The 16,997-nt window shown below is 35.1% G+C and overlaps 1 protein-coding gene across 3 annotated transcripts in view; it reads right to left on the reverse strand.

Moving 5' to 3' along the window:
- Nucleotides 1-2,362: 2,362 nt before the first annotated feature.
- Nucleotides 2,363-16,997, reverse strand: part of Nbn (nibrin) — a 46,777-nt gene continuing 32,142 nt past the window's right edge. For 2 of the 3 annotated variants that reach the window (XM_087190565.1, XM_087190563.1), the window contains exons 12-16: nt 12,399-12,467; nt 11,369-11,527; nt 9,433-9,546; nt 4,167-4,216; nt 2,363-2,706 (exon numbers count right to left, since the gene is read on the reverse strand). In XM_087190565.1, the coding sequence (XP_087046691.1) occupies nt 2,676-2,706; nt 4,167-4,216; nt 9,433-9,546; nt 11,369-11,527; nt 12,399-12,467 (423 nt within the window). In that variant the 3' untranslated portion in view covers nt 2,363-2,675. The remainder of the gene's footprint in view (nt 2,707-4,166; nt 4,217-9,432; nt 9,547-11,368; nt 11,528-12,398; nt 12,468-16,997) is intronic. The other variant, XM_087190566.1, reaches the window with a different exon arrangement.

Genomic DNA, 16,997 nt, shown 5'->3' on the forward strand with positions numbered 1-16,997 from the left:
ATTCCTCTGCATTTTTGAATGAATGATTGCATTCCAGGATCTGTAGTTTTGGTATTCAGCAAATTAATGTTTTCTTCTACCTAGCTTAATGGCTGTGGGTTTGTGAGTTGGCCCTCTGCTCTAGAGGCTCCTCTGTCCATACACCCTAGGCTGCAACAATAAACCAAGCTGAGGCATGTCCTTCCTCATACTGATAGATGGAGAAAGCAGATTACTTTGTGTGGAATGAAGCAATAGGGTGAGGGTTCAAGCAGACCGGTGAACTTAATGCCAGCACTTTAAGATTCAGTTCCCCTGGAAAGTCACACATGCTTGACCTGGATTCTCATCATGAAGGGAGGAGGCCACCCTCTTCTCAGCCCAAATTTAAACTTCTCATGGGGTCTACATCTAGACTGCATCCTCTTCATGACTGTCTCTTACATAGTCACTGTGGCAGGGTAACACTGGAAACCCTGAAGTGAAGTTGTTCTGTGGCTCTCTTAACCTATTCCCCAAATGGCTCCTGATTAAACCCTCTCAAATATGGCAGGCACTGTACTGGAATTCTTTTCCAACTTTAGCCTGCTGTGTATAAGGAGTCATTTTTGGAATAAAAGCCCACACTTTTTTACACTAGCCATAGACTTTTCTTGGTATAGTACTGCTGGCTCTGTTGGTTATTTTTCCCTGGAGCTGCCAATTCTCTGGGCTTACCTTCTCTCTCCACATGTTGGCTTCATCTATGATCAGATTGGCTGGCACCTCTGCTCCCCTGTGCCAAGGGGAAACAAAACACAAAGTAGGCTTAGTTGGCAGGTAGCTGCAAGCAGGGCATAGAATCCATGCATGCGGAGTTGGCTGGGACCATGTATCTGATAAATTTCAGGGTCTCTGGATCTGTCTCACCTATAGCTTGGATTTTCTCTGGATGTGGGTGGCTCACTCCCTTCCTGCCCACATGTCTAATAGCTCTCCTCAAAATAAAATTTTAAAAAGGGCTGGCGGTGTAGTTCAGTGCTAGAATGTTTGCTAGCATGTGTGGGGCCAAGTTCAATCCCCAGTAATGAAACAAACAAATGAAAACACAATATATTGGATGCTATATAAAACTTGAGAGGGAATTTTTACAACAGTCAGTTCCCACAGTAGAGACCTTTATTCATCAATCTATGCATTCCTTCAGTGTTGTGGAGGACAATGCTTTGTGTGTGTACATACACACACACACACACACACACACACACACACAGGACCCTTGGCCTACAAACTCAATCAGTTCCCAAGGGCTAGCTGTAACTCAAGATGGTTGCAAGTCAATATAGCTGAGAGCTGGATGTTTACCTGGGTACACACTATAGATAACAAGAGGCAAATGAATCTTCCATTAACCCAAGTTGTTTGTATACGTGCTGCTGAAGCTAGCACTAACCCAAGTTGTTTGTATGTTAGGTTGGTCCTAACTTGAGGGTCCACTCTATATAATAATGTTGCTTAAAGAATTTCAAACTATAATAGTGTGAATAAAACAAGGAAACAAAAGCCTATGCCATTTGCTGACTATCTCCACAGAAATAGTGTGTTTTGAGGTTAGGTAAAGGTTCAAAGTATCTTAGCCAGATACTTAAATGTAGTGAACTTTTTTGATTACGTATGGAACACTGAATCTTCCGTGAAGATCTAGCAACTGTATAATTAACTTATGCTATGCTTTTTCATGTCATGGTCTAACCACCTAAAAAAAATATGGTTATAAAAATAGTAACCACCTAAAAAAGGTGGCAGAATTTATATGGACCAAGATGCTTTTAGTCTTTATAAAAGACTTACTGTACTTTCACAGATGTATCATCAGCCTGTAGAGTTGATAATACAACTTCAGCGTAATTCTAACATACAGCTAGAGTTATATTAATAAATCTGAAAAATGACTAATTTTCTGTTACTCATCTCTGATGAGATCCAATTACAAGTTTAATGAAGTGTTCCATACTGTTTTCACTTTCTAACATTAGAATACCTGACATGTTCATAACTGAACACTTGGAACACATCAGTTTAGACAGACTATAACACAATAGAAAAAAATGTTAATATGCCTATGAACTTCCTATCACATGAAAAAGAAGGTGCAGAACACTGCATATGTTATGCTATCATTTGTATTAGGAGTTACTGAAAAATGGTATGTATAAGAATTGGAATAGGAATTAAAAATCTGGAAAGACTAACAAGAAATAAGTGTACATTTTTTTCTGAGGGGAATAAAACAGGAGAGTGGTAAAGGGGAGACTTAATTAAAAATGAAAAAAGCCTAATCATGAGAGATGATGTGACAAAGACAAACCAGGGCAAAGGTATTCATTACCACACACAAAAGAAATAAAGAGTATTATACACTTTATTTAACAAATTTGGGCCACAAAAGCTTAAATCTCTTCCATACACTGTATTCATGTATCTTGGCCTGAAGTAAATGCTTGCTGGGAAGCTTGTTTTCATAATTTCCTTTTTTTTTTTTTGGTACCAGGGATCGAACTTGGGACCTTGCGCTTGTGAGGCAGGCGACGACTCATAATTTCTTTTTCTCTTTTTTGGCACCAGGGATCGAACTCAGGTCCTTCTGCTTTCGAGGCAGGCGGCGGAACCACTGAGCTAAATCCCCGGCCCTCATAATTGCTTTTTAAAGTTCTCAATTATCTTCTTCTTTTAACATTAGGATTATACCTGCAAATAAAGAAATGGGGTTAAATAACATTTCGAGAACAGATTCTATTTCTTTTATTTATAAAATTCACACTTTGGGAAACTGAGAACGCAAATTTTGTCCTCAGAATCAGATAATAAACACTGACAATTCTGTATTTTCATTTACAGTGGTACCTTGGTACATGAACACTTTTCTTTGCAAATAATTTGGTTTGTAAACAGAAGTGTCTGGCAAAATTTTGTTTTTGTTTGCAAACTCTAGATCAGGTTTCTAGACTTGACGTAGGACCATAGACATCTTTCCTACACAAACACAAACATGGCCATCTTTTCCAAAATTGTAGAACAAATTAAGTTCATGAACCAAGCTACCATTGTACTCCCTCAATGTTACTTTTATGAATATCTGGTAAAAACAAAACATGATCAATAAAAATTGCATAACATATCAAAATAAGTAAAACAACAGCTTAAAAATTTGAGTGTGGCTAAATAGGCCTAGTGTCATCTTAAACCTCAAATTAAAGTATACCATTCACATAAAAGACAAGAATTTACAAAATTTAGAAACCCTAATTTACTAACTCTGATTTACAAAATTTTCTCCTATAGCAATTAAACAAATATAGGTGGGCAGCCAGAGAGTCTCATTTGGCTACATATAAAAAATCAGGGGGCCAGAGATTTAGCTCAGTGGTTTTGCTGCCTGCTGCACAAGCGCAAGGACCCGAGTTCAATCCCTGGTACAAAAAAAAAAAAAAAAAAAAAAATCAATATTTTCTTCAAGATTTTCAACAGTGATTTACATTGTTAATTATTAAATTAGAGAACAAAAATTTGGCTGGAAAATATTTAAGTTTGGAAAAATATTACTATTCTTTAGTACTGGTGTTTTATTTACTAATTTTTAAAAATTTATTGATATTTGAGAGACAATTATAGGTTTTAAACTGGGCTGGAATGCTGAAAATGTGCTAAATTATAATTAAATCATAATTACGCACTACAATTCCTCTAAAATCTCTCACAAAAACCTGCTTTGAAACTTTAATCTAGATTTTTGTTTTTGTCATGTATTAATTAAATATAAACAAATGGTCTGGCATTTTACTTGTCTGAATTAAAAAATCAATTCATAATTCTACTCAGAACTGAAAATCTCACAGTGTGCCAGTCAAATTCACCCAGTTTAGGAACTTTTTTTTTGCCTAAATCCTTTCCAAATTTTCTTTCCAAATTTTAAGTATCTTATATGATACAACTGAATCAAACCTTAAACCTTGAAGCTATATGCAGGAAACCCAGTTAAGAGGTGCTCAAGTAATAAAAAGAAACATATATTAAAAACAAATTCTTTTGGTGAAGGACTAGGTATATATTATAAAACAGAAGAAACAAATATCTAGTACATATGAACAGAATCTGAATTATCTACACATCTCTCAAAGGCATGTGAAAAAGATGAAGTCAAACTTTACCTAAAGAGATCATCAGCAAGAGACTCTTCCTTTGCATGTTGCTTTTGTACCTGTCAAAATTAAGATAAATTCAAACATTTGCTTAGTAGTGAATATGTAATGAAGTGCTTCTACTGATAGGTTTTACAATCATCGCTGAGACTGTCACATCCACATTACTAAGTCTGTAAGTTCTTGCCTCTACACTATCCTATTCAGATTTTATTATCATATTACACTAAGATTACTGCAAAGTGTTCTAATTAAACAACTTTCTCCAGCCAGTCTCTCAAAGGGAACTGATATATATTGCTAGCTTGTTGGGTTTTTTTTTTGAACCAAGAATCCAACTCAGAGCCTCATGCTTGCCTGGCAGGCGCGGTGCTACTGGGCTGCATCCCAGGCCCACTTGTTGGGTTTTTAAACATCCTTTTCAGCAGAATCCTTTTATTAAATCAAAGTTCAGTCCTCTGAGATCAGAAAGCTGATGAAACAGAAATGCCAATATGCACCCCACCTTCAACCAGAGCAGTTCTGCAGGCCAACAGGTGCCCTTCCTCTTGCTTCCAAAGTGGGGCTTAGAGGCTGCTGCTGAATTACCTCACCTACAAATAACTTTAAACACAAATCCAACAGACTCCTACAGTACCTTAGAGAGGATCAGAGAAACTTTATGCTAAATGTATCTTCCTAAAGTTCAACTGGGATCCTATCATTTGCCATTCAAAAGCCTTTGATGACTTCTGTCTACCAAAGAAAACACAAACTCTTGAGTTTGACCCTTAAAATATGCAAAGCTCTCCGTAATCTGGCTCCATGTTACTTTGCCAGTCACTCTTCCCTTCCTTTTCATAGACTCTGTATGCTTGTTTTGTTAATTGCAAAAACAAAAAGCAAACCAAAACCTGATTTCACTGCTTAACTTGTGACTTTTACTTTTTTTTTAGTACATGTCTGGAGCACAGAATGATTATATTCGTCAGGAAGTTGTACATGTACATAACACACATTAATTCTTTTTATGTCATCTTCCTTCCCCTTCCATCCTCCCGCCTTCCATTTCTTTTTGTTCACAATTCTCTTTGCCCAGAAATATTTAGTGCCTAATACTGGTATGTGTCAGAGAACATGTTTTTCAACTCCTTAATAAAAGCTTCTTTTAAATACAATGCCTATTATGAAGAGCTCCACAAAACCTTCAGCTGCACAACTCCCAGGATGTTTATCAACTTTTACCTTCTGTTGTAATTATTTACATATATATTTTATCCTCATGGAAACATCATACATTCATTAAATACAGGTACTTAAGATGGTTAAGACTAACTCCTATTAAAGTCTATTTTTGCCTCACAAACTGACTTTAGAATATAATCCCTACTGGTTGGATATGATCAATGCATGTATAGAAATATCACACTAAATCCTATTAAAATGTACAATTAATGTGTTAATAAAAATGTAATCACTGCATATTTTTACTGCTAATAATTGAGTGCACATATTTCCTGGTATGACCTTAAACTCTTCACTTAAAAAACCTCGTGCAGTCTTCATGTAACTTCCTGGCTCTTGTTAAGAGCATCTGCTCTTAGGCTGTCACACTGCTTCTGAGATTTCTCAAAGTGACTCAGTTATATACACTGATTTTCTATTCATGTTGTAAAACGTCAAAATGAAATTGCCTATTTTCTTTTTATATTTTCTAATTGGGATAGTAGATAGCAGAATATAAACAGTTAGATATATGATTTTCATAAAGTAGTTGTCAGAAAAGCTGCTAGTATTATTTTAAATATTCTTAGAGGCTTGATGGGGGACACTGTATTTTATTTTATTTTTTTGGTACCGGGAATGGAACTCAGGACCTTGCGCTTGCAAGGCAGGTGCTGGAACCACTGAACTAAATCCCCGGCCCGGGGATGCTAATTTTAAAGGTGCAGCACATTAAAGACAAATCAATGAGAAAAAAAATCAGTTTTATTTCAGATATTTTAATAAAAACATTAAGACAGTATTAAGAAATAGAACTGCCTCATATTTTGAACTTTTCAAGGTTTTAAAAGTCACATCTCACAGTCTTTTAACATTCAAAAGAATAAAAAGAATGTTTTATGTGCAAAATGAAAATATTCTCATTTTTGCTTGTTTTTTTTTGGTGCTGGGGATTGAACCCAGGGCCTCATGCTTGCTAGGTAAGTGTTCTCTCACTGAACTATATACCCAAACCCCAAAATGAAAATATCCTAAATTTAAGAAAATTTCAGGAAGTGGCACACTAACTAAGAAAACTAACACTAGTCTGCATCAGAAGTAGACAAAGGAGTGCCAGAAAAGAACAAAAGGCAGGGAGTTTGGGAAAAGAGTAATGAGGGCAAACCCAAGGAATAGAGATGTCAATACAATCTACATTTATGGTTATAAGCAGTAGCCATGCAGCAGGACCAAGTCTGCTTTACCAAATAAATCCTATCTACACTGTTCCTAAACTGCTTTTAATAAAAAATAAGAGATTTGGTAGTACAAATCTAGAACACAGTGTGCACCTCTAATTCCTAATAAACAAGTCAGCAGCTGCCTCATTCTTCCAGCTCCTCTCCCACCCAAAACCAAGGAGTAAGACCCAACAGCAGTAATTGACCAAGAAGAGTTAACTCCATACCACAGACTTCAAAGATGGAGCTAAGTAAAGAACTGAAAGATTCTGATGCACCTGATCTGTAAAACTACCTCAACCTATTAAAAAGTGCTACAAAACTGGCAAAACCGGAAAATTCTCACTTAATGTCCCAAGTATGGGAAAGAAGTAGCCCAAGCAGGGAAGACAACTACTAGTGGTCTGCTGGAAAGGGACGAATGGCACAGGAGTTGAAGTGGGATGGACACTGACTGAAGGCATAGGCCCCAGGGGTGCCTGACAAGTGAGGTGAGCAATCGAAAATGCTGTTATTCTCTTCTGCCGAGGATACACTCGTTGGTACAGAATCTTTAATTTGAATCCCAGAAGAGAGCTGGTCCAGCTTTTCAGTAAGATATGTGCACAGCTCTAGCAGAACCCTTCCTTTTCCTCAGTGTCTTTAGGAGGGCAAAGGTGAGCCAATAGAAAGATGGCCGTGCCTCACAAGCAGAAACTCAAGAAAGGAAAAAAAGTTTAAAAACATCATGGAGAAGTTTCTTGAAATGATAAAGAACTGCACCTGCCAGTCAAAATAGCTTTAGGATTTCAGAAAAAACTGAATAATGGGAATAATCACAAGACTGATATACAAGGTATGACCAAAAAAATACGCTGAATGCTTAAATTAAAAAAAAAATTTACAGCAAAAGACATCGCCAAGAATGACAAGGTGTGTCTAAAGCAAGGGGTAGAAGTATTTTGAGTATTTTTTTTTTTTGGTATCGGGGATCAAACTCAGGTCCTTGCGCTTGCAAGGCAGGAAACAGAACCACTGAGCTAAATCCCCTGCCCTTGAGTATTCTTAAGGGGATTAATGACAATGTCTTTTACTATAGAAAATTTTTTAAACATTAATTAATTTAAACATTCACTGTGTTTTTTGATCACAGTGTTGTCATCAATCACCTTATTCAATGGATCTGGTAGCATGTAACTTCTGGATCATAACAAAAAGTCAAAATGACCACGAAAAGTAAATGTTTTGAATTGTTTCAGAATATCAAGGCGGCCATGACAGTAACAACTAAAGACATGAAAAAGGATTTCTAGAGTGTTTCAGAAAAAGGCAGGAATGATAAATGTGTTTAAAGTGTGGGAGAATATTTTGAGGGGAGTTATTGTCTATGTGTCTTTTACTGTAATAAATGAAAATAATTAAAGTCACCATATTTTTCATCATACCTCATATATTGTCAATGTAAGTCCTCTAAAAATGGGAAAAACAGGACTGTTGTAAGGTGAGGGAGGAGAGGAAGGGCAAATAATGTCCTTACTCTTCATGGAAGGCAAACAACAAACAGTATGTAAAATTTAAACATACCATTTAAAATAAAAACTGATTCCAGCTACACAGTGTTTTTCATATTTTCACCCTTCATCTTAAGAGGGATCTCAGGAAATAAAGTATCTTGGAGGAAAGAAACATTTACACAATCCAGCAATAGCTTCAGTTTAACTTCCTTCTATCAATCTCACTCCTTCTCTTCCAAGCCTGTCTTGGCCTCAGGTCCTTCCTCAATAGAGATGTTTTAATTTCATTGGAAAATCATTCACTCAATGTTTAAACAGATACTTTTGGGCCTTCTTCATTCTTTTGTGTATTGTCACAATTTTTTGGAATGTATACTTATAAAGTAATAAAACCAATTATTCTTTCAAAACAGAAAAGAGAATGTGACTTCAGTCTTTCATTTTGACAGTAAATACGAACTTAAGACTCAAGGAAATCCTACAGATTATGTTCCAAGGAAAACAGAGTTCACATTTAAAGACCATAAAGTACTGTAGGGACTAGTATCATTAAGCTAAATTACAAGTAGGGAATAAGATTTAGGAGAATAAAACAGATTTTAGTAATAAAAAAATTAGAATAGGTTAAATTAGAATCTCACTGGATAAATGCAGTACTAAGCAGAGTTGAAAACAAGTAGTAAACTAGAAGACTATCTGAAGAAACTACCTAAAATACAGCACAGAGAAACAAAGAGATAAAGAAAGTGAGAAAATTTAACTTATGTCAAATTGGAATTCCAGTAAGAGATAATAGAGAAAACAGGAAAGGGTAAATGTTCAAGTAAATAATGAGAAATATTTAGAATTGTTAAACATAATTCCTAGACTGAGAAAGGCCTGTTCATTACTACAGAATATCACTTGATATATCTGTAGTATTTTCCACGTGATTATATAGCCATCCTTTTAATTGCAATTTTTTAGTTTCCTTTAACATTTCTGAGAATTAACTCCCTTCCCCCCAATTAAGATATACACACAGGGGCCGGGGATTTAGATCAGCAGTTCCAGCGCCTGCCTTGCAAGGGCAAGGTCCCAAGATCGATCCCCAGTACCAAAAAAAAAAAAAAGAAAAAGATATACACATAATTCATCTGTTTAAGCACACATTTCTTTAATACTATAAATCTAGAATTCCCTTAAAGAAATGTATGGCAAGGTATAAATTAATCTTAATGTTTTGGAACTCAAATTTTTCTGAATGAATGACCTTAGGTCATTTATCATGAGTTTGGTTGTAAGGATAATTTGCTTTAGGGAAATCACAAAGAGGCAAAGTGCAATTCACACAAGTGTGGGGCCTCACTTCTTACTCACCTCCATTTCCTGTCTCAACCAGTCCTCTAATTCTGCATTCTTCCGAGCACGATGAGCTATTAGATCTGATCCTCCAATGATGTGCGGAAGTTTACCTGCTCCAGGAAAGGTGACCTGTTAAATAATAAAAGTAGTGAGGTTAAACATATTAACAGATTAAGACAATCTGTTTTTGCTCTTTTCTTCTCTAGCTATTAAGGTCAACATTTAGACATGTCACTGACATTTATATACTAAGAAGAATTTAAGAGTTTTACTTTGTAGTTTTTTATTTTAAAATGGCCTCAGATTATCTTTTAGCAATTAAAGTAACTCAATGTGAGCACACACATTATAATCCAAAGCACTGCATTTTGTTCTAAAGATTTCAAAGCTCAAGCTCTTTCTAGTACTGACGAAAATTTAAAGTTTTTTTAAACTTTCTAGTTTACAGGATTCTTAGCAGATGTTGAGATAGCAAAAATTTATACTTTTAACTGACATTTTAATTTTTTCACAAATAAAGAGGTACCAAAAAAAGAAACTTCTATGTAAAGATTTATATTAAGCACACCAGTATTACCATACTTAGGGAGTAATAAACCCTGTCATGCTTTTGAAATTTCAATATGTGAAGTGGAAAGGGAATTTCAAATTAGTTTTCAACATTAAGCAATATTTTTTTTTTTTTTTTTTTTTGGTACCAGGTATCGGTATTTTAATAGTATAAAAAGAGCCAAGTCTCTAACTTGGAAATTTAAAGAAAAATTCAAATTCCTTTGGGATAATCTTAAATTTTTTTCTATATAAATTTTAGAATGAATTTCTTACATAGCTTGAAAACAAATTTCTAGGTAAGAGTATCTATAGTTTTGAAGGTTTTAAATCTTTTTAAACCATTTTCTACAAGTCTGTAGTACTTTACATTTCTTCATAATTAATATACCACTTCAGTGCGAATGGTATTACTGCTTTTTCTTTAGTAACTTAACCAATAAAAAAACAGCATGTCTTTTGAATCCTAATTTTTTTAAAAAATAAAGACATTTTCTAACACATTATTACACATGAAGTAATAATGCAGTAAGAACAGTCCTGTTGTGATTCATGAGTCATAGATGTGAAGTACAAAAGCAGTGTTAAAAAAGTATCATGATGCCACGGAAGGGTGTCATGATAGGTAGAAAACTGAGTTTAACTGAGAAATATCAACAGTGAATGTTCATAGTAGAGGGAAAAGCTATACTACCTAATAGTCACAGCAAAAATTTACACATATATTATGTTGAAAGTAGTATTCCACAAAAAATCAATTTTGAAATAATAATTGTACTTGGATCAAATGCATAGGCAAAGACTAGTAGTTAACAGTAGTCTGGGGCAAGAAGTCAATATCCCAGAGAAAACTAAAAAGAATACAGTTAGGTCAGATATATTCTTTTAGCCATACTGATAAAATAATATCCGAGCATTTTCTTAATGAGGAGAAACTCAGGTCTAACAATAATGCTCAGAGTACAATGTATATTTTGTTTTATATATACAAGCAATCATAAAATACCTATAGTTTTCAATATTACATGTGCTGTTACTTCACAAATCTTTTCTCTTTATGAAGTCTGGAGTTAAAGAACCTGTTGAGGAAGTCACAGATCAACATCAGAAAGAAAAGACCCTGTCATATGGTCTTAAATCCAATGTTCAGGGTGGGGAAAACCAGGCAAATGGCTACCTATACAGAATTCAGTCTTGGTAAAATCTGTTTCATCTATATAGATGTTCAATATATTCATTATCTATCAGTTCATGACCTTCCTAGAGTAATTTTTTAAAACCATTTTAAGCAAAAGAAATAACATCAGTTTTCAACATACTTTTATTACTGTTTTGAGCCAGGATTAGGTCTAAAACCATTTCAAACACTGCCCTCTTGTGATACAGTTAAAGAACTACCTACCTTTTTGAATTTCTTGAAATTCTTGAGTTGATGACCACGATCATTATTTATCCCACACAGATTTCTGTAAGTGGAGTTATTAACCACCAGTGATCTAAATTCAGTCATTAACAACTTTTTTGGAAGCATCTCACTGCTGTCCTGAAGTTCATCATTATTCTTAAAGGGAGTTCAAAGGGATAGATAAGGAGAAGTAAGAAAAGGAAAATTACTTATTATTTAGGGATCTATCAGAAAAAAGTTCAAATACTTAAAAAGAACAGTTAAAAGGGTTTATTTCTAGTACATGAAGTTTGTATTTAGAATCAAATCATCTATGTTTCATAAAACTAGAAAATCAGTAACTGAGGTGGCTCTGTATCTCTGAAAACATTTATAATACACTGATTTGTAATAAAAGGCTAAAAACCATTCAGTATTGTATTTTTAATTTTATAGCTTGGTCTAGTAGACATTATTCCAATAAGCAGTTTACCTTCTCATCTATCATTCAATTACTCAAGGCCCTCTAATTCTTTTAAGTATTGAACTGTGTTCACCAGGGAGTTGTTAACACTTCTAAGATAAATGCAGACTGGAAGAAAAGGAAAAAGGGAAAAGCCAGAAGAAAATATTCATCTGACAGTGATAGAATACAATTAAGAATCAAGTAAAGTAAAAATGGCCTAATTCTTTCCAAATATTTAATATCCATTACTGTATTTGACATAAACAACCACACTGTTGGAAAAGTGTCCACACTGTTTTATAAACAAAGACTTTGAGGTTCATTAATGTGAAAGTGACTTGCTCATGGTCACCGATCTATGCAGGAGAGAGCAGGGAATTACACTCAGGCTTCTCTCTCCACTCTTTCTACTGCATAATGATTATAATATGATCTATCCATTTAGAAGAGGCACATGAATGAAACAGACCAGAATTAGCAAAGAACTATTTAGGAATGAAAACAATGACAGAAATTAATGAGATGATCATTATAAGTCAAATCTTTATAAAAATTTAATCAAATAAGTAAGAATTTCCTCACAGATATTTCTTTAGTTGACCACAGTGATTCTTTCTTGAACTCACATTTCTTCCCAACTTCACTTTCTTGCTAAAAAAAATAAAATAAAAAACACTGCTCACAGGAGTTACTAATAACCAACTCTTCTATGAAACTCAGATATTTATCCTCTGACCTAGATATCTGACTTCCTTAAGAACTATCTTTCCTAAAGAAATGATATGAAGGGCTGGGGATTTAGCTCAGTGGTTTCGCTGCCTGCTGTGCAGGTGCAAGGACCGGAGCTCGATCCCCAGTACCAAAAAGAAAAAAAAAAAAAAAAAAAAGGAAATGATATGAAAATAAAAATACATGCAGAAAAAGATATTCCAGTAAAAAGTATAAGAACAAAGAATTAGAAGCCATCTAAATTCATACACTTATATATTTAATATCTAACAATATGAAATAATATGAATTTAAAATGGCTACAATATTGTAATAACCATGATTCAAGGTCTACAATATAAGATTTTTTTAAAAACCCCAAAAAACTCACAAAAATATTAATCATGGTTGTTTAAGGAGGTATAACTATCAGCAAATTGTTGGTCTATTTTCCTATACTCATGAGTATTCATGATGATTTCCAGATACATTTTATAATGATAAAAATAAAACACTGAAAATGTTGATTAACTATATAGTGTCAATTTCCTGGTTATAATATTACGCTATAGATAGTCAAGCTGTCCTAATAATTACGGGAAATCAGATAAAGGGTATCACTTTTTACATGTGAATCAGTAATTATCTCAAAATTAAAAAAAAAAAAATTTAAGAATCTCTTAGGCTAGGGCCAGGGATTTAGCTCAGTGGTTTCGTTGCCTGCTGTGCAAGCGCAAGGACCCGAGTTTGATCCCTGGTACCAAAAAAAGAATCTCTTAGACTAAAAGCAAAACACCTGTAACTAGAGTCTTATTAAAAACATTTAGTGCTGGAATAGTGATTTCACTTTTAACACACCTTCAAGTTTATTATAATCAAATTGCTATCACTCTCCAAACATCTAGTAAAGTACTTTAGTTCGTACTGAATTTTTCATTTAGAATGTCATGAGTTTTGAAATAAGAAGTAAAAAGGAAATTATGCTGTAAAAATAAAATACTCATATTGTCTGATATTATTATACATCATGTAAACCATAGATTTTAAATGATAGTTCTTTTATGGACCACGAAAGGCTGTTTAGTGGAGCCTATGTCAAAGGTATGTGGTGTTCAGTTCTTGTCTTTCCCTAACTTGCTTTCTTTTTTTTTTTCTCCCTGTTTCCTATTATTTATCTTTTATTTTGCTCTTTATTTATACTTCGGGTTTCCTTTTTTTTTTGTATCAGAGCTCAAACTCGGGACCTTGTGCTTTCGAGACAGGCGGTGGAACCACTGAGCTTAATCCCCAGCTCCCTAACTTGCCAATGATCAACACCTGGGTGACATGAGCTTTGGGAGAATGTCCACTACTTAGGAACATCAATTAGGAGCTATATAGGATGGAGCAAAGAGTTCTGTTTCCAAAACCACAAATCACTGCCACACAGATCTGTATTCACTAGGAAAAGTGGACCAACCTGGAAGAACATTTAAGGAAAATAAAAAAGGCTACTAAAAATGGTTGAAGTATGTAACAGGATGAGACTAAAGGAAGAAAATAAAAAATGACTGTAAAATTAGAAATAAACATTAGAGAAAAAGGTACCACAAAAGAAATTATTTTTTAAAAACCTGGGCAAAAAGATTAAAACTAGACCTGTATCTCTCACCATGCACTAAACTAAAATCAAAATGGATTAAAGATCTAAATATTAAAATAGAAACTCTGAACCAGTTGGAACAGAGGTTAGGTAGAACCCTTGAAGACAATGGTGTAGGAAAAGATTTTATGAACAAAACCTCAGTTGCCCACGAACTAGCACAAACAATCAACAAGTGGGATCTCTTCTTATTACTTCTGCACAGCAAGAGAAACCACCAGCAGTGTGAAGAGACAACCCACAATGTGGGAAAAAAATCTTCACCTGCTCTTCCTCAGACAAAGGTCTACTATCTCGAATCTATAAAGAACTTAAAAAGATCAGACCTCCCAAATTTAAAGACCCAATCCAAAAATGGGCATCTGAAATGAACAGACATTTCTCACACAAAGAAGTAGAAATAGCAAAGAAATACATGAAAAAATGTTCAACATCACTGGTCATTCGAGAGATGCAAATGAAAACAATGCTGAGATTCCACCTCACTCCAGAAAGAATGGCTGCTATCATGAAATCAACCAATAACAAATGCTGGTAGGGCTGTGGGGAAAGAGGAACCCTGCTCCACTGCTGGTGGGAGTGTAGACTGGTGCAAGCACTGTGGAAATCAGTATGGAGATACCTCAAAGAACTAGGTCTGGAAGTCCCATTTGACCCCGCTATTCCACTGCTGGGGATCTTCCCCAAAGAATTAAAAGAATCATACCACAGTGATATATGTGCACCCATGTTCACAGCAGCACAATTTGTAATAGCTAAAACTTGGAAACAGCCCAAATGCCCATCAACTGGAGACTGGATAAAGAAAATGGGTTTTTTTATAAAATGGAGTACTACTCACCCATCAAAAATTAGAAATTAGAGACATTTATAGTTAAGTGGATGCACATTGAGGCGATACTCTTAAGTGAAATAAATAGGACACACATGAATAAATACCGAATAGTTTCTCTTGTGTGAGAAACTGAAAGTGTAAATAAGGACTAAATGTATAACAGGTAATGTGAAATAGGAAGAAAAGGGACAAAGGGGAAGGAAGTGGGAGGGCTAGGGGAAAGGATAGAAGGGAATGGGATTAATATGAGAAAGTGGAAAAACAGGAACAAAATCTTTGTAAATAGGGAGGACTGGGGGGGTGGAAGGGAGGGCTGGGCAAGGGTGAAAAAATAAGAACCAAGAGAGACTATGTAAAGGTGCAAATTTCCAATGATGAATGTCATTATATTGTATACCTCAAATGTACCAATGATTAGAATGGATAATCGATAATGTAAAATAGGAAGAAAAGGTCCAAAGGGGTAGGGGTAGTGGGAGGGGCAGGGTAAAGGAAAGAAGGGAAAGGAAAAATGCTGAGAAATGGAAAACATGGAAATAAAGTCTTTGTAAATAGGGAAGGGTGGAGGGCGTGAAGGGAGGGCTAGGAATGGGGAAAAAATAAGAACCAAGATGTATTATGTAAAGGTACAATTCCCAATGAGAAATGTAATTGTGTTGTATACCTACAATGTACCAATAAAAGAATTTAATACAAAAAAAAAAACCAAAAAAAAAAACCTGGGCAAAAGCCAAAATTTTTAGACTAAATGTTTACATCAAATAACCTGAGAAGAGAATATAATATAGTTTGGAGATAAACTGAAAATGTAAATTCATAATGTAAGTAGAATAAACATAGCTTTATGAAGAGATATAAGTGTATTAAATATCAAATCATCTTTGGATTGCACCAATTCATCCATTAAACTAAATTACCTAGCTTTCTGCTATAGGAGAAATTGCTACAGAAGCTGAGTTATAAGATACAAGATCTGCTTGATTCAATCAACTCTTCTGTAAAAGGATAAGACAACCCTTAAACAACCATCCATAGAATGACTGTCTCTGAGGTTCCCACACTGGCTCCAAGATGGAACTGGGTATCTCAACATCTGTTCTCTCTTTCTTCCCTCCTAATATAACTCTTAATTTTGTTGGGAATAACAATGTGCCAAGCTTTTAAAACATTTCCCAGATTCTTTTAGACTGGGGTGAAAAATGGGGAGTAGTATAGAACATGACTACCTTCTGGCCAATAGCAGAACTTAGTAAGTATGGCTTCTGAGAACGCACCTCAGAAAGTGGGCAGGATTCAGGTGGACAGCCCTTTTTTCTATCCCTACCATGTTCCTCTTTCCTAGCACTATAGTTTAAAGATGGTATGTTCTGGCCCTACCTAACCCCCAACCCTCCAAAAAACTCCACAGAAACTCATGTTGAAATTTGATTACTACTATGGCAGTCTAGGGAGGTGGTACCTTTAAAAGGTGACCAGCGCACTAAGAGGGATTCACAGCCCTTTCTTAGAACTGGATTAATAAGAGAGTGAGTTGTTATAAAGCAAGGCCACCCTTGTGTTCTGTCCCTTCCATACGCACCCACTTGCCCTCCCACTTTTCCACCATGTTATGATATAGTATGAGGCCTTTCTCTGAGGAAGTTGCCTGATCTTGGAGTTCTAGCTTCTGAAACTGAATTAAAATGCTTTGCTTTGTAAGTTACCCCATCTCAAGTTTCTTTTATGGTAATAGAAAATGGACTAAGGCACTTGGAAGGCAGACTTGACAGCTAGAAGTGTAATCTCAAAGAGCAGAGAGACAAACATCTAGGATAGCAACTTGATTACCTACTTTCAGGTTTCTTTTATAGGTGGAAAAAACCCCAACTCTCCCTTACTTGAGCCCTTGGTTATAGAGTTTTAAAAATCAAAGGAATTCTTAACACAATGAGAAAACTCACTGTACTGAATCTCTGGGACTCTAGCTTTTTAAAAAGGTCACCAGATGACTCTAATG

Source organism: Heterocephalus glaber, unplaced genomic scaffold (genome assembly GCF_053883595.1).
Source record: "Heterocephalus glaber isolate CG9 unplaced genomic scaffold, H.glaber_assembly_v1.0 deba00001553, whole genome shotgun sequence".
Classification (NCBI taxonomy): domain Eukaryota; kingdom Metazoa; phylum Chordata; class Mammalia; order Rodentia; family Bathyergidae; genus Heterocephalus; species Heterocephalus glaber.